The sequence below is a fragment of the Accipiter gentilis genome, chromosome 30 (genome assembly GCF_929443795.1).
Source record: "Accipiter gentilis chromosome 30, bAccGen1.1, whole genome shotgun sequence".
Taxonomy (NCBI): Eukaryota; Metazoa; Chordata; class Aves; order Accipitriformes; family Accipitridae; genus Astur; species Astur gentilis.
Genome location: NC_064909.1, coordinates 15,034,405 through 15,056,927, shown reverse-complemented (window position 1 = coordinate 15,056,927; position 22,523 = coordinate 15,034,405). Strand labels below are relative to the sequence as shown.

General features: G+C 40.6%; 1 protein-coding gene across 3 annotated transcripts in view; it reads left to right on the top strand.

Moving 5' to 3' along the window:
- The first annotated feature begins 802 nt into the window (after positions 1–802).
- Positions 803–22,523, top strand: part of ENAH (ENAH actin regulator) — a 100,698-nt gene continuing 78,977 nt past the window's right edge. For all 3 annotated transcript variants that reach the window (XM_049833676.1, XM_049833677.1, XM_049833678.1), the window contains exon 1: positions 803–1,039. In XM_049833676.1, coding sequence (XP_049689633.1) covers positions 1,035–1,039 — 5 coding nt within the window. In that variant the 5' untranslated portion in view covers positions 803–1,034. The remainder of the gene's footprint in view (positions 1,040–22,523) is intronic.

Genomic DNA, 22,523 nt, shown 5'->3' with positions numbered 1-22,523 from the left:
TACCTGCCGAGCTCACGCAGTGGGCTGCGAGGGTTGCATGTTTTCTTTCCCGCACGCAGGCTCCCGTGTTACCACTGTACCGAGCGCAGGTTACTTGGGGGGGCCACAGACCCCGCTGCAGGGAGCGGAGGGGCCGGGGTGAGGAAGGGGAAGGGTCTGCCCGGTGCAGGGCTTCGCCACCGGCCTTGGCCAGCCCGGAGACCCGCCGAGCTCCGCCGGCCGGGAGCGCAGCCCCCCCCCCTCACCCTCCCCGCCGCTCCGGGGCGTCTCCCGGGCGCCGGCTCACGGCACGACGCCCGAGGCGGGCCCGGTTCCGCTTCCCCTGGCCCGAGGGGCGGGCCGGGACCAGGGTCTCTCCGCGGTGCCCTGCCCTGCCCCGCCGCCGGCCCCGCAGGACAATGGCACGGGGCCGCTGAGCGGGCGGGCGACCGCCGCCTCCCGAGGCCGCGCTGAGGAGCGCTCCCCGGGGCGCCGCCGCCGCCGCCTCACCTGAGGACGCTCCCTCCTGCCCTCCCTCCTTCCCGCCCCCGCGCGGGGCCGCCGAGCCCCATTCACCCGCACGGGCGGCAGCGCGGCGGCGGCGGCGGTGGGCGCGGCCTCCGCGACCCGCCCCTTCCTCCCGCCCCTGCCGCCGCGTCCCCTGCGCGCCGCCGCCGCGCCCCCCGCCCGCCGCCGCTCCCTCCCTCCCTCAGCCCCGCCGGTGTCTCCGGCCTCCCCCGCGCTCCCCGCCCGCCCATTCTCCTCCTCCTCCTCCTCCTCCTCCCCCCCCGCCCTTCCCGCGCGTTGGTTCGCTCCTCCCCGCCCCTTTCCCCCACCTCTCTCGGTCCCCTCCCACCCCCCGGCTCCCCGCGGTGGTCTGGCCCGGCCCGGCGGCGGAGGGAGCGGCGGAGACGGGCGGGGAGGCGCTGGCGGCCGGGGGTCCTCGCTGTCCGTTGACGCGCCGGCCCCTGCGAGAGCGGCGAGGAGCGGAGCGGGGGAGAGAGAGCGGAGCGAGCGAGGAAGCCGGGAGCGGCTCCCCGACCCCGGGCAGCACCATGAGGTGAGGGGCCGGCCCCGGAGCGGGCGGGCCGCCGGGGCGGGGGGTCGTGGTGGTGGGGAAGCTCCGTGCCCTTCGCCTCTAACGGTCCACAGCCGTGAACGGGGCGGGGGGCGGAGGGGGGGGGGGGGGGTTGTCGGCCGGCGGAGGGGGAGGGGGCCGAGCTGAGGGGAGCCCCGCGCTGGGGGAGGGGCCCATTGTTAGTGGCGGGTGGGGGAGGGGCGGCCCCGCCGTCCCCGTCCCCCGCGGCGGCGAAGTTGCGATCGGGGGGCGGCAGCGGGGCCCGGGCCGGGGCGGGAGGGGGGGGGGGGCGGCCCCGCTCCGGCGCCTCCCCCGGGCTGGGCGCGGCGGTGCGCGCCGGCACGGCGTGAGCCCCGGTCGCCCGTCTCTTTTCTTTCTCTCCCGGTGGTGTTTTTTTTTTTTAATAATTCCCCCCCCCCCCCCCCTTCCCTCCGCCTTAACCGGCGGGTGTTGCATTGCAGCAGCAGCTGGGCTTTTCCCTGTGTAATCAATAAAGAGGCGGCGGGGCGGGTGGTGGTGGTGGTGGTGGGGGGGGGGATCCCCCTCTCGGCAGCCGGGAAAGTGTCGCGTTTGGAGGTTTCGGATGTAAACACAGAGGTGGACGGGCTGCGGGTCGGGGAGGAGGGAGGGAGGTGGGTTCCCCCCCCCCCCCCCCCCCGCCCGCCTTCCCGCCGGGGACTCCCGCTCCCCGCCGGCTCATTCATTTGAAGGCGATTTTCTGCCTCCCTGGCCCGCCCCCCCCCCCCCCCCCCCCTCCCCCCGAGCTCTTTTTAGTGCCTGTTCTGTTTCCATAATCTTCTTTCTGGATTGGTGCAGGACCCGGTGAGAAATGCGGCTCGGTAGCCCGAGCGCTGGTCTGTCTGTTGGGGGACGGTGTGCTCCCTGTAGGCCTGTCCCCCACTTAAACAACCGGGGAACCGAGTTACTCTTTTTTTTTTTTTTTTTTTCCCCTCCCACTGGAAGATACTGTCTGCCTTGCAGTTGGATTTGAACCTTCTTTGTCTTAAAGACGACCGTAAGTCGTGAGGTCCTTTGGAGAATAGCTCGGCAAGATCTCTGTGATGAAAATCAGCAAATTCCTCTGCTGCGTAAAACTGATGAGGCATTAGAATTCTCTGTAAATTACAGGAAAATCCTAATTACATTTTTTTGAACTTCAAGGGTTCTCCCCACCCCGTGTGTGTGCACCTTCCATGGAGAGGGTAGCATTGTAGCGGGAAACATGGGAACAGTCTCCCTGCTGGTTTGTTTAGAATCGTGTTCCTGTATTTCCTTCTAGGTTTCTTTGTTAACTGTAGGTATTTATGTCCTATGTTATTTTAAGCTTTGTTTTGTCTTGTGATAATTTATTTTCACTTATTCATGTTGCTCATGTAGAAGCCAGATACCCTGCAAAGAAAAAGTTACAACTCCGAAAACTTATGGTACATATCCAGGTCCCTTAAACAGAGGCTTTTTTTTTTTTTTTTTTTTTTTTAATTATCTTGACAGTCTTTAACACAATGAGTGCTGTTAATCTAGCAAGAGTTGGCATAAATATTTTGAGAAGCCCCACATAAATTTGGTTTTCTTACTGGCCAAAAGTGCTTTAATTGTGCAGGTGATGCGGAGTGAAGTAAGCTATACCAGCAAGACTGTTCTTTTGCTGATGTAACTGTATGTGTGCTAGGACTTCTGCCAGCTTGGAGGGAGCACAAATATTTCTCTTAACCAGCATAACAGGAAAGTGTCTAGGTTGAACCTACCCTTAGGTTGCTTATTTAGATGTTTGAATAGTTGACTTGAAGCAGTTAGTAAATATAGGCAAATGAATATATTATAGGTCTGAAACTTTCTACCTGCTCATGAGTGCAGAGCGTTAAGCTGGTAAGAGGGAGAGGTAGTTGCAAGTTGGATGGTCGCTCTGAGGGATCATTGGATATATCAAAGAAATCTGACTTCAAGAATGCTCAGTTCCAAGCCTTTCACAAAAAGAAGCAAACTGTACCAATTAAACTACACAGGCTAAGAAAATGATGTGGTTAAAGAAGTATTTTCTTTCTATAGAGGCACTATTAAATTGACTCAGTTTTGTTTAATTGGTCCGACTCCAGTATGATGGCAAGCTTTCAATGCACGCTCTCTCTTTGGACTTGTTTAGACTACGATTGATGGTATATTTCTGAAACATGTTTAAACAATATCTTCATGCTGTGTTTTGTTCGGGCAGTGTCTTTTAATGTATTTGCTGGTCAAGGCGAGTTGTGATGGGGGAGGAGTGACAAGGTGCACGGGACAAGTGACCAGCGTTTCATATACAGCTCCTCTATTTGCAGGTAGTGTTAAATCTTAGCAGTTAATACTAAACACATACTTTTTTTGACATGATATTGATGGTCTCCTGGAATGCATGAACTGCATTCTGCCATTGCTGTTCTGCAGGTAATATGCAGTTGGTGCTCCAAAGAATGCAAAAACAAATAAATACTAGAAGTCATTCTGAGATGAGCTGGGGAAAAAAAAAAAAGCCTGCAGTTTCTGTTCTGTCCTTTGGCACATACATGTGCGAGAGCCTATTCCTCAGCCATCACGAGCCTGAACTAATTCTGATAATGATTTTGTGTTAAGGTCTTGCATCTTGTCTGGGTGGTTAGCTCGTCAGTTACTGAAGAGCTAACTGGTTTTTCTTATGTCAAATAAAACTAAACATGATTGTAAAGAGCATCTTCATATTATAAAATCAGCAATTCAGTAAGACACAAACATGAGTGGTACACAATAATTAATTCTTGCAGAAGTCTGGTTTGTCTTCAAATTAAAAGTATATGCTATTTGAGTAGCATCTGTTAGGGGTTTTAGGTTGCTGATAAACTTTGAATATTAAATATCCCAGTTAAATGGTCAAGCCTAAGTATGAAGTTACTCGGTTCAGGAGCCGGCTTGAATAGTGCTTGTGTGTATCTCTCTCCTCCGCTTTAGGTAAACAGTTGATTCCCATGAACACCTGTTGTTCTTATTGTATTGTGGTTAGCTGACTAAGTACTGCTCTTAATATAGTTTCCTGAATGCACTTCATAATAGGTATCCAGGAATAGGCATATTCAGTGATGTTCCCGTTTACTAGCTGACTGGAATGTGGTGGGGGGAAAGGTAGTTAAGATCTAGGTGACAGCACAATTTGGTGCCCCGGTTCTAGTAGTAGCATAACTTCCCATTGTATTCATACAAGAAGAACATGCGTGAACAGACTTTTATTGAAGCATATGTTGAAATCTGTGTTACGGAAGCTGATAAACATAACTGCTAGAGCTGGGATTCTGCAGTGAAGCTTAACTGAATTATCATCAATTTTTATTTTTTTGGTATCTAGCTCATTTTCTATGTTAACTCCAATAAAAATAAATGAGCTTTCCAAGATACTGACTTTTTTTTTAATCAAACTGTACAGCCTTCTCTTGGGATTACTACATCCATTTCTTTGTGTGGGAAAGAATTGTTTTTCATTAGCGTGCTAGTCAGAAAGCAGACTGCTTAGTCTGGTTGCATTACCCAAGTTGCAGGAACTGGGAAAGAAAGAGTATTTTTTAGAATTTTAAATTCTGGTATTTCCAGACCCCAGTATATTCCTGTTTATGACAGGCTACTATGCGTATCATGTTTGTGAATGTTCATTCTGTATTTAAAGAGGGCAAGCAGCTAAATTATTCTAGATTTTGCCTTTTTAGAAAATCATGTCATATTCTCGCTTGTGTTTTAAAGGTAAAAAGATAGCTAAATTTGTGGTCTCTAAACCATATTAAAATTTCTACTTAATTACATTTAGCAGCTATTCTGCTCAAGTATGTTGCTTTAGAATGTAATTCATGTTATCATTTAAAAGTCAGTGTATTTTGTGCCTGGGTTAGTAAGCCTTCATTATATTAAATGTTGTGCTAAGAAAACCGATACCATACTGATTGTTTTTTTGCGTCTTTAATACATGAGTGAAAGCCCACGGCAGAAGTAACAAAACATGTACCTTCACTAGGACTAGGAATTCTTGAAGGAACCCACACACGTTTCCTATGGTTTCCAGAAAAGTGGGTATCCAAGAGCATTGTATTATTAGTGACAGTATTTAAGGTAGTAAAATACCAGAGTAGCAAAGCCATTTATTTCAGTGGTGGCATTAAATTATTGTGTACATCAATATGTAAGGTAGAACTATGGAATTGTGTCTTTAGTTTTAATAGTTGTACAAATAGCATATTTGAAGTAGAAAGCTTAATTTAGTTGAGAAATATCTGACAAAATGTTGGAAGTGCAAGCAGGCAGTTAAATTAGACTGGATACGCGTAACTGCAACCAGTACAATTCCTAAAATTGCTCATATCTCAAGAGTAAAATTGGTGGTGTAATCAGTTGGGGTTTTCTTTCAGGTGGATACAAGAATTCGGGTTACTTTCCCTTTTCTTAAGTAAACTAACAGATGGACTGAGTCATCTGTCTGATAGAAGTGCAGTCTTTAGCTAGCACTTTATTTGTGACAGTTGCGTGTAATTTTTGGACAGGTTGTTTCTGCCTACCTGATACGGAATCTGACAACTGTTTTGCCCTCAAGGTCTCTGGGTAGTTTAGTGAATTATTTTGATAGTAAAAGTATAAGTCTTTAAAAGATTACTGTAAGAATAGAGGACGTGGGAATCAGAATACAATTTTTTTAGAAAAAGCTATTTATGACCATCTTAGCAATTATGTTGTCAGCCTCTAAAAATTAGAAACATTCTGGGAGTGTGTATAATTCAGGAATGCTCTCTGGAAGGGTACGTACAGGTTTTTTCTGACTCTGATTCAGGGCTTCATGTTATTTGTTGTTGGAGGTCAGAAAACAAGACCGAGTGAGTTAGTGTCCTACTTCAGACCACTATAGCGTAAAAGCCTTTTTTCTACACTTCCGTAGAAAGGAGAGGAATTATTCTTCCAGCACCTGTTCCAGCGGATGCTTTGCTAGCACACTTAGGGCATAAGTGACGTGTTTCGGCGCTGCCTGAGGCATGTGATTGGAAATACTTCGTAATGAGGACTGCTTCTTGCCATGCCAATGCACTTCATGCAGAGCTGTTATAGAGGAAAGTTATTGAACCACTGGATAGTCATTTGCTTTCATTACTAGAGAGCAAATGTATTTTGTGAAACAGATATTATTCCCTTCTTTACTTTGACCTTTCATCTAGAATTGCTCTTGACAGTTCATGCCTGCTTCCACTCAGCAGTGTAGAAATACATGTACCAGCTCTCTAAACATCCAGACATGCTTAGGTTTTAAGAGTGCTGTAGTGTTGAGAGAAAGCAGAAGATATGTGCTTTTTATGTTTGATTAAAAAAATTTGACTTTTAGTAGTAGCTACAAGTAAACGTGGCAGAGACAGAAGTCACGCAAGCCTTATTGAACAGCTTAAATATATTAACTAATTTTGTGACGGTGCCTACCTCAGTCCCCCACCCCTGCCTTTCCCTGCCAGTCCTTCGGAATTGTATAAAACTGTTTTGTGTTCTTGGGTGGTTGGCATCTCTCTTGGGATTCATGCAAGAGCAAAGTCACTTTTGTATCTGTCAGTATTCAGACCTGCCAGATGAAAAGACAGTGTTGTGTCCCTACTGTCCCTCTCCGGCCCTGACTTCCCATGTGTTCTCACAAACCTGGAAAAGAGCAAGGTTTTTATGTAGCTTTTTTTTTTTTTTTTGAATAACATACAGAATTTTTTTTCCCCTTTTTCTACCTTATTTTAACTTTCGAATTTTCTGACTTAAGAAATAAAAACACGTATCTAAGTAACTGAGTCTGAAGTAGTTTTGCCTTGTTTTAAAATGCCCTGTACCAATACAGGTTTTAGAGGAAAACATTGGGGTTTATGTCAGATACTCCTAATTAAGTATTATTGTATATAAGAATATAATATTATATAATATATTATATACATTATATATAATAATGTTATAATAATTGATAAGCCTCTCCCTTACTATCAGTTTTTACAAGTCTCCTTCATTGTAACTATTTTGTGACTAATGTGTTAGAAGTTCCAAAAAAGTATGTGAAAAATTATGCTTGCCACCTTTTGACAGTGTTACACATGTGCTGCTCCTGATGTTACAGTTCTGTAGATGCTTATGGGCAGTTTATGGAACTGCTCCTTGGGAGATGATGTGATGTTTTTCTGGGTTTACTGCCCAAATGCTAGTGACAGCCTGGTGGAGCAAACGGGACTGTTCAATGTGATGTGAAATGAATTGTCAGTCTACTCTGGATTAGTTTTTCCAGTTGAACTTCTGGTAATAAGCACATGTTTTGGGTATCTGTGCACAAGTTAATGTGAGGAGTTGAAGTAAGATTCTCTTGCTTTCTGTGAGTAATCTTTAGGCAGGGCTTGTTAAAAGAAAACACAATCAATATTCAGGCAAAAAGAAAATCTGCTCTTAGTTTCACATATTGAAAATTCTTCAGGTGAAGATGGCTTATACAAAGGAGGAATAGTAAAAACTATTTCAGTTTAGTCCCTAACTAGTATGCTTTTTTGCTAAGTGTGTAGGTTGGTAGTGTGGATTTTTTTCTTTCTTTTTTTCCCCTGTTTTTTCTTTTTTTTGTCATTTAAATTATGGTAAAGAAAGGTGCTGACACCCAGTGAAGTATGGGGGAGAGGAGTGGAAACTGATTGCACTCCAGAGGGTGATAGAAAAATGCTACTTTGCTGGACTGGTGTGCTGCCAGAAATAACTCCCTAAACTCTAGTTTGCAGCACAAACAAGATTGGAAGGACTTTGTTTCGCGTGTTCTCTCATTCTTTTGTTATTCTTCACAAATTTGAAACTTCTTCTCTGTTTCCTGAATCAGGTTACAAAATAATCTATACTTATTTCAAATTCCATACAGAAGGTGAGGTGAAGTGGTTGTGTGTTCTGAGTATACTAGCCTAGTTTGAAACCTAGTTTAAAAGAGAAAAAGTTTTAAAACTTGGAATGTAGCAGAATAGTAAAAGAACAAGAGTAATCATTGGTATTGCTAAAGCCTCTATTATGCCTTAGTTGCAGTTTTATAGCAACTAGAGAAATATTTTAATTTTCTTTCTAGAGGAAGTAAATTTTGATGTATTTTGATGTCATTCTCCTTAGAGCAATTTCCTAAAATATAGTTTAATACTTAAATTATTTTTTTTAGGCCACTGACTGCTCTCACTTTATTGCAGGTTACCATACAGTGATACAGTTTTTTTAACTGAAACACTTTGAGGGGCGCCTAGTTAAGGGAATGTTTTATTGTGGTCTCGTCTGGCTACTGGTAAATGCTTTTATATTTCAGTTGTATAGACCAGTGTATGTCTTCATATGTGGTCATATCTGCTAGAATTGTGTGTTTTGTGGAGACTTTCATTGAAGTTGCATTTTCTTCTTCTTGTATGGGATTGAAAGTGCAAATACTAAGTGGGAAGATCATTAGGGTTCTGTTGTAGTTCATGTATGTCCAACAAAACTTCCAATGCTGCTGTATTAGTGGTATTTTTACTGGCATTGGTGGAAAGAGGCAGTTGGTATTTTTAGGTTCCATTCAACTTTCTGGTTGGCTTTGCCAATGTGACTTAAGCATATGCTCTGAGTAAATCTGGGCCTTGAACCTGGTAGTGTTGCTGCTTAAAATTGCTAGCTCTTGAAATAGCTTTTGTTAAATCTAAGTGTTTTTCAGGTACCAAGCTTCCAACTCTACGGTAGCAAGAATTTTTCTTTTCTAGCTGCTCTAGATGTTCATGTCAATAATGCATTACAATGAACAATATACACTGCTACTTGTTTTGAAAACTTGTTTTCTCAGTATATTTTCCTGTTCTATAAAAATCTCTTTCCTCTTCTTTGCTTTCTTTTAAAAGCTTGGAGCCTTTTATAAACAGTGCATAGTGATGTGTACACCTCTTATTTCCTCTCCTGTGTTGAACTTGTGTTGATATTCAAGGAAAGTATATGATCCTTTTGGCAAACCTTAGTCCATTAAACAATGCTGACTCTTCTATAAAAGTACTCAGTCTAAGTTAATGGAACAGATTTTTTTGTTGTCGTTGTTGTGGGATTTGTACTTTAAATTGAACACAGTGAACATACTAGAAAACTTGTACTGTGTTCTTGAACATGTTTACAAAGCCCTTTTTTAGAAAACTGCAATTGGCTACTGTGGATTAAGTTAAATGGTCTTTACAACTTCAGAATAAACATTGTTATCTGTTGTCTCAAATAGATGGTGTGGCCAGATGACAAAACGTTGAAACCTAGTCCAAATTAACCTAATTATGGCAGACATAATGAATCAAAGCAGTGAATGACAGCACTGTTATGAAAATGATCAGTGCTGAAGCCCAGCATTTCTGTATGTTAGGTCTAATCACTGAACACATTACTTAAGAGCAGGTGTAGTTTGGTTGTAGTTACGTACTACTCCAGCAAAAACACTGATTATTTATTTATTTATTAAATTTTGTTTAGAGATACTTTTTCTAGGTCAGAATATTCCTGCTTTGATAGAAGTGTCTGAATATAGTCAGAACTCAAGAAGCTACTATTAAATTTTAATTTATTGTTATACACTGATGTATTTAGTTGAATCACTTCGGTGTGAGTAGAACAGGAGGATGGCGCAGGAAGTAGCTGATAGTTAGTATCTCCATTCAGTGTGTGTATGTTTATGAAAAAAATATATATTGAACACAGGACTGCCTTCCCAGTCAGGTAAGAACTGTCTGGTCTGAAACTGAGTATGGAGGCAGTAGTCACTGTCTATAGTAGTCACTACTTCTCTCTTGGTTAGAGCCTGCTGTTTGGGGGGGGTGAGTGAAGACATGAAAGACCTACGCAGTTCAATGTTCTTCTGACCAAGAGAAGGCTGAGGAGATAGGTTCATCTTAGAAAAGTAGCGGGGAATCCGTGTCTAATCATGAGCAGAAGGAAGAGCAGAGGAATGGCTAGAGCACTTGAGTAGTCAGTTGTTGCTAATAAACTTAATCAGAAGTTGAATCCAGTACTTCAGCTGCTTCTTCAGCATTGGGAATGAGGTTTCGTGGCATTTCAGTGGTCTTGTTGGGTTTTTACCTACTGAGTGGAAATGCAGTCATGGGTTTCAGATGAAAATTTTGACTTGAGATTGAGGAAGAAGACAAAAGCATCAAATACATAAAAGAAGTAAATTAAACAAATTTTGCACCCTCAAGATCTTGTGCTGCGATCTAAAGGATTGTGCTAGTACCATTGTTCTAGTTTCCACAGTATGGTGTCCTGAGTCTAGTAGGCTTTGTTTTAGCTCAGTTGGCTGCATCGTACATGAATTACTCTCAAAATTATTACTGCTGAACTTTACATCTGACCTTACAACTAAGTTGTGAGGTGAAGAAATCTGGACTGATGGATTCAGGGACTTCATTTTGTATTTTCAAAATATCTTTGAGTAGTCTTTTCATAAAGTTTGGAAGAACAGTGCATCTCTGGCTTCTTGGTTTGGCATACTATAAAGGCAACTTTAAAACCAAAAGGTATTCCTGTATATTTTTTTATTTGCTGTACATTTCTTATTCACTGATAGAACAGTTCTATGTTCCTGTAACTGCCAGTTTCCAGCAGTAGCTAAATCCACAAATGGATGGCAGTAAGATAAACACAAAGGTTGCCTTGAAAGTTATGAATACTGTTGCTGTAGTTGTGTTGCTGTAAGGATATAAACAAGACAAAGGTTTTATAAGGAGAGGCAATATCTTTTATTAGATCAACTGCTGCTGTCATGGGGAACAGGACATGTGCAAGCTTTCAGACATTGAAGTGCTGAGTTCCTGAGAAAGTTATTCAATTCTTTGGAGACACCATGTGGAGATTTTGTACTGTGTGGATTGTTGCAGGCACGTTGAAGATACAGGTAAATGTTGTTGTGTGTTTTATAGGTAGCTCATAGTTTTGATGTCTGACGTAGTAGCAATATTTGGTATAATTCTTATTTCAAAGAATAAGGAATTAGGTGCTTGAAAACAGTTAAGCAGCTGTAGGATGCTATTTAAATTGCCATTTGTTTTTGCATTACTCTGCAAAGATGATGTCTCCATAAAGGAAGTGGAGATTGCATTGCAGAGAAAAATGCCAAAAAGTAAAACTGTGAAAATACTTTTCAAATGTTACTGTTTGTGTGTAAAGTGTGAAAGTGTATCTTCCTTTGAAGTATCTGGCTACTGGGAATCACGGGGGGTGGGGGGAGGAATGCTCGGAGTGCCTTGAGGAGCCCATCTGTGTTATTTTTGTGGGGATGTGGTCTTGGTCACTAGTGTAACTTGTGTATAGTAAATCTGTAAGGTGCGGATAGAAGTGGATTGCATTGCAAGGGTTGCATCTTTAGACATGACTAATGCTTAATAATACTTAATAGTAGGTTTTTATTTTTGCGGTATTGAACTCCCTAGTTAGTCATCACAGGATAGAAGAGTGTACAGTTAAGCCAGTTCTGAATACTCTGAATATCTTGCCTTTGATTCATGTGTATCCTTTTTTTAGGGCAGATGGATGCAAAACAAGCAACGTCTCCTCTTGCACTCCTCCCTGCCCCAACAATAAAAAGAAAACACTGTTCCTGATATGTACTGTTAACCTCCGTGTGCTGCCTGTGTATGAAGGTGTTCACTTTTGTAACATTCCCAGTATTTGATGCACAATCTTCACCTACAGTCAGGTGTCTGATTTCTATCTGGTCCATTCTGTGAGTCACAGAAAATTCAGTTGTGAATAAAGAGGGAGAAAAGCAACTGTATGGTATGAAAAATCCTTTTCTGTTTTGAATTGGGAAGTGTTTGTAAGCTTGTTTGTTAATGGTATGCTTTACGTTATCTAGGCCTTATATAGTAAGGTGTTCATAACTTTTTTCCCTAACTTGTTCTTCTAAGTAAATTGCACACATTTTGTAAGCAATGTTGGGATGAAGACTGAGCTGGTAGTGTAACTCTTAGGAATGCTTTCAGGTTTGGTGATTGATATAGTGGCAATCTCCGTATTCAACATCCATATATTTGAAATCCTGCATTTTTTCCTTCTGAATTGAACTGACCTCCCTGTCTTCAAGTATGTCTGCAGTTGGGGTGAGTGTGGGGAGTGGGCTCACCCCAAAGCCCACTAGTCATTAGATATTTTGGTTGTAACTCTCGGGGAGCCTACCATGGTCTTGTCTGGGAAAGGGGAGGGTGTTTAAAAAAACAAACAAACAAGAAAACTGAGACAGTAATCTCCCTAATTTGGTGCTGCATATTTTCATGTAACTTACGATGTATCATTGTATCAATTTGCCAACCAGTTGAGTGATCATAATTTTCCTATTCTTTGGGGAAGAGTGAGAGACTTTATGCAAATCATACTGTTTTACAAAAACTTTCTCTTCTGTGACGAGGAACACGGTTTAGATGTCCACACATAGTTTAGAATCAAAATTCGTAATGGGTCTTAAATTTCAAGTAGTTTGGGTTGATGCTCATTTTTAGTTTTTTGTAAAACAAAACCAACCCCTCAAACAAACACATACAACACAAATAAAACAAAGCAAAACTGTTTAGAAATAAAGCCATAGGCTTTTCTTCCAGAATTCAAGAGTTTTAGGGTTTTTTTACACGGTATGACAAAAATTTGGTATAAAATGATGAAAGCATTCCACACTTAAGAATGGGAATTTATGCATCGAAGAACTTTTTCTTGGATGTTACTATAGAATTAAAATGCTGCTGGCTGTATGCACTGTAGCAGTGAATTTTCTCTCAGAAGCACCATACCCTACAACCATTTAAAAGTACAGAATTATTTAAATGTAAAACAGAGTAGCATCTTTGTTGATGAGGGTAGTGTTTATGCTGTAGATGTTCTGTTTCTCGGTCAGACTGGGGTTAATTGTAGCTTGGCAAGTAAAAAAAAAAGTTCCATATTGTTTTTCTGCAGTAGATTCCTGTTGCTATGCAACAAACAGAATGTCACTTAGTACAGGATATATTAAATTTGTATTCCCGGCACATATCTCTGCACGTTCATTTTATACTTTAACAGGAGGGTATGGTTCTGACTTCCTGTAGGACTGTAGTATGAAGTACATATTTGAGTTTCTATTCTGGTGCTTGCTGTAGCTGCGGTGACGTCAGTGTACTTACAGAGCCTGCCTTTGTTTTCGGATGGATGGGACACCTGTGTAACACTATCAAGCTTCCAACCAGACAAAAAGGGGTGGTGGTTATCTTCCCTGAGGTGGGATGGTATTGCCAAGCAACATGTTAAAGTCTTCAAAAGGGAGAAATTTCTTGTATGGAAAAAATCTTAGGCTGTGAATCTGAAGACCTTTAAATGGGATGCAGAGAAAGTTAATGCAGATGGCACTATATGTATCTTTAAACCAAAAGATCCAGTTAATTTTTAACGATTAGAATTAACTTTGGTATTTGAATATGTTGATACCTCCCCTCCTAACCTCCCCACTCCCCTTAGTGCTAAAACTAACGAATCTCAGCATCCAAACTCCTTTACATTTGCTCTAGATGGATTCTGGAATAAATGTTTAGGGCATGTTTGGGAAAATTACCCTCTATGGTACCAGTAATTAAGTAATGGACAAATGACGACATCTGGTAAGGCATTATTTTATAATCTAGTTAGACTTCCCTAGTGGAAAAGAAGGCAAAAATAATATTTGAAAGCTAGAAGGATGTTAATTTGATCTTTGCTTCAAAGGCTGTCATGCGATGTAGATGACTGAAATACAGAAACTTGAAAGCTGCAGATTTTTAATACTGTGCGTTTAAGAATAAAATGCATGCATTGTGTCTTACGTGCTATGACGTTTATCCTGTATAATAATCCGTCTTATTTTAAGCAGTTCTCTGAATTTTGTTGTGGATTTTGAAAGCCAACTTATAAAATCTAAGCTGAAATTAAGTGAGATACTAAAATTAGCAGGTCAAATACTGTCACTTTTTCTGCTCCTGGAACAGAAATATGCCATTCTCTAACATCTCTTTAAATTGTCAGTCTGAAGCAGATTTGCAAATAGCTGTTTGGTTTTTTTTTTATATGTTATTGTAAATTTACTTATGCGTGGCTTCTTAATGAAGCAGAAGTCAAAAGGAGGAGTCAAAATGAAGTTAGGAAAGATTCAAAACATCTCTCAGTGCTGTTCTCTTGCTCGTTTTACCAAGGGGATGTTTCCAACACATAAAGCATCATTAAAGGAGCAAGCAGCCTTTAATAATACCATTTTCTTTCTTGTAGTCTGCTGCTTAATTCAGAGCTGAAATGCCGGAGTGTTGCATGCCTGTTTGCAAGCAGACCCAATAAAAAGCGTTTTTCTGTGTACACAAAGAGAACCTGATACAACCTAAATAAATTCTTATGGCATTCTGTACTTGGTGAGATCAAACCTGAGCTCTGTCACAGAGAAATTATTTACAGACATGGATGGAGATACTTGGGGGCTTTTTGCTTTCTCTTTTGGGAGGATGAATCTTTGCTTCTGTTGCAGAACTGTTTGGCGAGAATGGAAATACTGCCTGTAGCTTTCAATGCTGTGATGACTTGTTTTAATGGTATCTTTTGGCACAGGAAACAGTAGGAATTTGTAAAACTGCCTCCTTTTCTGGAGGACGGGGCCAGAATGTAATTTAATTGTGAAATTAACAGTTTTATCTCTAATTTTAATGAAATTAACTTATTTTAATGTGTAGAATGAAGAAGTTCTAGAATATGCACAGGAAATTGGAGATGTAAGTTAGAAGGGTGTTGATAGGCTACTCAGGTAAATCTTCAAGGAACTCGAAGTCAAAAATGGATGTTCTAAAACTGCTCTGGTTGTAGGACAAAGAGCATTTAAAAGTTAAATTCTTTAAAATACTAATCAATTTATTTTTATCTTCAGGTTTCTAAACTACCCCTCCACTTTTGTCTGAACCCTAAATCCAACTGTAACATGTGGGAGTAATCTCTTAATTTCTGTTATCATGTAGCACACCTTCTCCTTTTTCCTCCAAGTCTGGTAACAGCTATGATTTTGCTGACAGCATCCAGGGCTAAAGAAAATCTCCACAGAAATCTTATGTTTATAACTTTGGGATGGAGAGGCAAATGATTCAGAGCAAAAATTAACAACTAGGAACAAACACTATTTAAAATATTTTTCCCTTTTGTTTCCTCCAGTCTTTTCTTCCTTACTTTTATTTTTTACTTTGACGGGTTTGTACTGTTGTGCTTCATAGTATAATTGAGTAGCACTCAAAAATCAGCAAAAAGATGCAGCAGGTAAAGCAACAATCCATTTGAATGTTAATGGTTGCCAGATGCAAATAATCTGTGTATGAGTCGTGCATGCTGTTTTGTGTGGTGTTTTTTTTTTGTTTTGGTTTTTGTTTTTGTTTTTTTAAATTTTGAAGCTCAGGTGCTATAAATAGGGCTATTACAAAACAGTCAGCTTTTCATATCCATCATCTTCCCTTAAAAACAAATTAAATTGGGGCAAATCCTGTAGCTTTGATAGTAGTCCAAAGTTCTGTTTGGCTGTTGAAAAGAGATGAATACATTCTTTATGTATGTGTGCTCAGTCATGCTGGCCTACCAGCTCTTGGTCATTAATTAATACCTGTATGCATAGACTATGTGTGGAACGATGTAGAAAGGATGTTGAAGCAAGTGGATGACTATAAGCTATTTTTCCTCCGCTACAGTAGAGGCTGGATTCCGGTTTGCAGACAGAATTAGATTGTGGTTTGAAGGCTTTTTTTTGTTTTTGTTTTAGGTTAGAGAGGTTGGAAAGCCTCTAATGAATGAGGTAGGGAACTGCTTGAAGAGAAGGTGATTTCATGGTCTCAGCTCAGTGTTTTCTGCAAAGACTGCTTTTTATTTTTCAAAGAGTTTCTTTCTGTCCTTTGGTGCTGGCTGAGTTGTTCGGAGTTGTCAGGGATGTTCATTAGCTATATCCTGACTTCTTTTCTTATTAACTGAAGACTATGGGCCTGATCTGTTGAAACATTAAATTATTCAGCATATACCTTAATCCTGCAAAGCACAGAGAACATTATATGGCCATTGAAGACAAAGGGCCCTAAATAATTTTGGATTAAATGATCAACATCAGAAGACTTGGTACACCAGTTACTGTGCTTCAGCTCTCCAATGGAGGAAGCAACTTCCCATCTGTTTCTCCTTTAATTTGCAACTTTTGCTAATTTCTTAAAAGTAAGCATGTTCAAGTTTGAAGCTCTCAGATGCTGTATTTTACGATACTGTGCCTAAATAGCAAATACTGAATTCATCATTCAGAACTAGTTGTGATTAATGTGCAAAAGACATCACCACACATTTAATAATAAAGAAACATACTAGCTGTTCATTTACTCCTCAGTCCATCCATCCTAAGTCAGAGGTAGTAAGTATATAACTAAGACTTTTTAATGGTTTTACAACCACAAGTCACTCCTTCCTCTCATATATAAGCAACCGGAACTTTTAGTCATTCTTAATTCTTGTACTTTTTTTTAAACTCTGAAGGTTATTTTTTTAACCGTATTACAGTATAATTTCTCATGTTGTTTAAAAATTGAAATGACAAGCCAAACATAATGTGCCATGATATTTGAAATACGCATAGATTTGGAACAGCTAAATTCTTAACTGTGTGTGCTTCTTAAAATCAGTCTAACTTGGTAGTTCTTGTCCTGCTGGTAGAGCATGCATGTGAAAGAAACTGAAACTGTGATTACAACAGTGTGTGCTAACCAGAGAGGAACACTGTAACTCCAGGAATCTGTTCTGCTAATACTGGGCTTAATCAGAGTAACTTCAACCAAACTAAGATCCACCAATATTTATCCTTCAGTTGTTATGATAGGAGTGGGGAAGATGCTTGACCCTTAGCTCATTGTTCTAGTGTTTTGCATGGGTTAGGCCAGGTGGCTTTTTCTGAAGATGCTTTGAATTGGTCTATGTTGATTTCTCCTTTACCATATAACCAAAAGACCAGTAATGTTCACCTGTTTTATATAATGGGACAGTCCACTTAGGTGACTCCTTTCAGAGTACTCGGAGGTGCAACTGCTCTATAATGAATAGTGGAATGGGTCACTTTTATGTGTTTTGGCTACATGGCAGATGCAGGCTTGGTTATTAAGGAGGGAGATGTTGTGGTACCCTCTGAGCAGCAAGGAACAGGTTTTCAAAATAACTGTACACACTCTCTGGCTGTATCTTGGGAGCCTCTGGGGGAAAAAACAATGCCAGGGAACAGTCTGGGCAGACAGATTTTTGTTGCAGACTCTGATCTGTAGACTGCAGTTTGGGCACCTCAGTTAAATGTATCTTTAATCTGAGATGGTATCACCTCTATCAGGAAACTTACTCCCATTCTGAATTACCTTTAGAGTTTTTGTCTCACTATGTGATTTAAATCTTTTGTTCTGTATAATAAGGCTTCCATACTCCCTGTGGACAGTAGATTACAGTTCATTCTCCTCTTTGAAGCTACCTCTAGTGTATGTGAGGGTTTATGTTTCTCCTAAGTCTTCTCAAGGTTAGAATCACCAATGTCATTAATCTTTAATTGTGGGCTGTTTTTGAGACCTCCTGCCAGTTGTTACTCTCCTCTTGGTCTACATCATTTGAAAGCCAAGGCTGATTGTTGTCTAGTCTGTCATGTACTGATTTACCTGTTCACTGGAATATACCTAGATGTAGACCTGAACTTTTTTTTTTCCAGTATGCTGGTATTATTCAGATGTCTTAGCCTGTCCTCCTTTCTGCTTGCATCTTCTGGGCTTCTGTCCTCTCTGATGATAGCAAGCATACTCTTCCATCTCTTTATGATACTGCTGCAGCACAGGCATTGCAAAACTACACTTGATATATTTTCTTCGAGTGTAGCATCGATAGCTGCTATCTGAATATGGTTTTCAAAAGTCCTTTCTGCTCTCCTTACAGTAATTTTTGTGTATATCCTTCTAATGAAAATGCCCTGTAAATTCTGTCAAGAACCAAGTCATACTACAGCATCTGCTACTTCCCTATGGTAATCAGCGTAGGACTCCAGAAGACCTAGAAGAAATTGAATTTATTTGACATTATTAGTTCTTAAGTAACATTGGAGATGTTTTTGTTATGTTAGCAGGTTTTTACTAACAGTTTGTGCTGCTGTTTTTCTTAGGATTCAAGTTAAATGTAGGAGCTTTATAAACCTGATAGCTTGCTTCCTTCCCCATTCAGAACCTTGCATCTGCTCTGAGAGGTAACCACTGGGCCGCAGGCTTCTGCAAATCTGATTGACATTCCTCCATGGTCTGAGGTTCTGAACACCAGCTGAAAACATAGTGGGTAGTAATTTCAGGGAAAATTTTACTGAGTCTCTCCTCAGCTTGGAATGGGATCTGTTCAGTGTAAGCCCAACAACTGCAGTCTTCTGAGAACCAAAGCTTGTAGCTAATGACATTCAGGGTTTTCTCATGGGGAAAAAAATCCATAGTAAATGCAGACAAAGTATACAAAAAAGTCATCTGTCATGGCTGAAGCTTGCAAATTTTTACACAGTTGAAAACATGAGCTTTGTAAAAAGCAGCATGGAGCAATCTGTTGCTAGCATCACTAATAGTATCACAGGGAAAAGGCTAAAGCGTAAAGAGTGAGAATGGTATGAGATTCCCTGGTAATGTTCGAGGCATCATGTTGAGAAGGATTACCCTCTTGGGATCCAAGAAGGGTGTAACAGTTTATGGGGTAAGATGTTGGGCTACAGCCTACTGATGATAACCTAAAAGAGGGAAGGATGTTGGTTTTGCAGCAATAACCCTCTTTTTACCATAAACTCTTGTCTTGCTATAGCTACACAACTGCAGTATGCTTCAGATTTTGTTCCCTTACCAGTGGTACTTGTGTGTCGCAGGCACCTGATTGAAATCATTTCAGTTTGACCCAGGCTGTTTACTGCAGTGGATTGTAGCCGAGTTCTGTACTGAATCTAAAATGCTTGAACTTGCTCAGACTTTCAGGAGAAACTCCAGGTTTTCACCAGAATGAGGTATATTGTCCTAATGGGAATCTATATAGTTTAAAAACTTCAAGGAAGTCTAGTGCATTAGAGAATATTTTGTGACTTATAGTCAGTATGTTCTCCTACAGTATAAGCAAATTGTTTGTAGAGCAAAATGTTTTACTTGAGAATAAATGTCTGATTGAAGCTGTTTTATTTTGTATCACAAGAGTTAATTTCACTGAGATGTAATTAGCAGTAGTCATAGCTTCTGCACCTAGCAAAAATACTATCTGAAAAGATAGGTGCAATTTGCCTTCTTTGTACACGGCTTATTTGTGTTTCATAGCAGCCTGAAAGTGTTGGAAATACTGCTACCAGTGTTATCAAATACTAATTTTCTGTGTAGCTAGTTGGTACACTTAGGAGATAAGGTCTTAAACTAATAATCATACATTACTTCTGGAAACCAGCTGAATTTTCATTAAAAATTGTCAGTATGACAACTTCAGTCTGCAAAATGGCATAAAAACATGGAAACCTTTTCATTTTGCTTTCCTTTTGTGTTGCAACAAGCTACTGTTTGTAGTTGTGGTCTTTTCATGGAGTTCCTTTAATCTACTGTACACTGCTGAGTATCTTTAGGTTTAAGTGAGTAACTTCATGCTGCTTGTCTCCCTATTGGATATTAGGCTTAAAAATCTTCATAGATAATATGGAAGAACAGATCAGAAGGGGAATGGGAATGGGGAGAGTGTCCAGTCTTTTTATCCAGCTCTAGTGAATGCACATAAAGAATTTAACTTATTGTAATAAGTAAAATTCAGAGGTGTGAGGTAAGTGACCATTCTTCTTAGCAGTAGCATCAGGTTCCTTTCAAAAAATGAGTGCTGCTTTTTACTCCCACCTGTACATCTTAACTAGCAGGGCCAGCAAAGGCACAAATGAAATTCTGAAATAGATACTTGCATTTTAAACCTCTGTCAGTGGAGTTCTTAATGAAACAAATGCTTTCTCTGTTCACTTGGCAGTCAATGTCTTTCTGTTAGCTCAACCTGCCAGGTGCACTTTCCAGATGATTACTGTAGGGTTACAGATACCTGTAGATGGGATGATCGGGAGAACATCCACAAGGCTGTCTTTATAGCTTGGGCTTGTAGCCCAGAGGTTGTGGAGCTGCTACCAGAAAAATTAATAAGGTAAAGAGGACTTGATTGGTAGTGTAGTTTTCAAACTTGTGTTAATGCATATAGCCATTCTCCTCGATTTCTGTGTTTTACCTCAGTAATTTAGCTCAGCTCAGGGTTTTGGAACTTAATTATGCTCGGTCAAAATAAATGTTGTTTATGAAGCTTATCTGATCTGTGCTTTGTCTAAACTTCAGTAAATGCTGATGAGCAATGTCTAGCACTTGCTAAAATTGTAGTTCATTGTGAGTTTTGTGGAAATTAGAAGCAGAATCATATTTTTTGTCTGAAACTATCTCTGCTTTTTTTTGCTGCTAGTCTTGTCTTAAAAATTTTGAAGTTAATTGAACATTATTAGTATTGACCATTATTTTTCGTAATGCCAATTAAAACTATTTTAAAAAATGCTGGTTTATTCTTATAAAGATCTTTAATTTTTTTTTTTCTGTGATTGGGATTAACTGGACAAACTTCAGCCAAACTATCAATCCTAAATTTAGTTTGTATGTTTAAAATTTTTTTACATCTCTTGTTGTAAAACAGGTTCTTGTCTAAAATGGGAGCTTTTGTTTCCTAGCTTTCAAATGTCTTGATCTGCAGTTTAGGCTAGGCAAGGCTTGGTCAGCTCAAACCATTTTAGAATCGTAGTTGCTTAAGCTCATCTTCAGAGATTATAATTTAAAAAGCCATTTTAAAAAGTCATTGCAGGCTACAGAGGCCCCAAGACTTCCCCCAGTATTTCTCAGTTTGGGGAGAACTTCAGTGACAGCCTGTGTACTCCGTGTGACTATGGCGAAAAATGCTGGGATTATTTGCAGCTCTATTTGATCCGTGGAATGCACTGCATCTATTGTTAGCTCTCCAGCTGAAGCAAGAGCAGGAGTTGTTTTTCTCTTCTGACATTGTCTAGCCAGACCTGCTGCACTGCTGTATTGGTCTTGAGTAGTTAAAGGTGATAGTATTGGCAGACTTCCCAACTTTTTAGTAGCTGTGGGGGAACTGAGATGCAGGAGACCATAATTTATGTGGTTGGTTTTGCTTTTAAATTCTTAAGAAGACTGCAGGCAGTATATCTGTAGAAGCCTATAAAGTTCACTGTTCAGCTTCCCAGTTTGGCTTAGAGTCTCTTGGAAGTATAAGTGCTCATCCTGGATAATTTCTTACCACAGAGATTAAACACTGTGTTTGTGTGTGTGTGATAGTAATGAGGACAAGATTGTTCGCATCTAGCCTGTAAATACAACAGTGTCACTAACCCACATATGTGTGCTCCTTTTGCTGTTGCCAAAGAGATCGTGATCTCTCTTTTTTTTCTTTTTTTTTTTTTTCCTCCCCTTCCCCTCTTCAGTGTAAAATTTGGATACTGAGCCCTTCACAGTTTCTTTGTGGAGCACATAGATCCGATTGTCTCGAATTCAGTCTTAGTCTGCATTGTACTTCAGTGTGTTGTCTTTTTAAATTCCTTACATCTGATAACGTGCTATTAGAGGGGCATGTAGTAATGCTTTTCTGATGTTGCCTGATAGCTAGAGAACAGGGCTTTTAGGGACTTGATTTAAGCTGATTGATTTGTTATGAAATACTAGATAAGAGTATATCAGAAGTATTGTAGCAATAGATTACCTATGAAATTCTGCAAGTAGGTTTGAAAGCTTTTATATCTAAAATTAACATCAGATTAAAAAAAGAAAGCTTGCAAAGATTTCCCCAGTGTTGATCTCTGGGCAGTGTGGCTGTTTAAATAAACTGGGACTTCCTTCTGACTACTTGAAACAATAGAAAATGACTCTTAATCTAAAAGACTTCGCTTCCTATCTTAGATTTAACTCGCTTGATAACAAAACAAAGAAAACAGGATGTATAATTCAAACAAGACAAATTTCAGAGTTCTAGGATACCCTGCCCATGGAAAGAGATAGGTTTTGTGTGAACTAGAGAGATTGCAATATTAGAGTAGCATTAAAAATGAGGGGTGTCCTGTTGGGGCAGACCAGTGGTGGATCTAGTCCCATACTGTGTCCTGGAGAGTAGCAGTAGGAGAAGGTGCTTGGAAGAAACTTAACCTGCAGCCAGTTAGGGATCCCTTTTCTTCCCCCTCTCCCGGCACCCTAGAATTCATTGTTTGTTTTGAGATGTTCTGAAACATGCCTGTTGATGCCTTTTACTATTTATTTTTTAAGAACCTGTTATCCATGAATTCTTATAATCCCTTCTTAGCTTGCTGATCTTATCTGCTTCCACAGCTTCCTGTAGCAACTGTAGAAGTCCAGAAATTCAC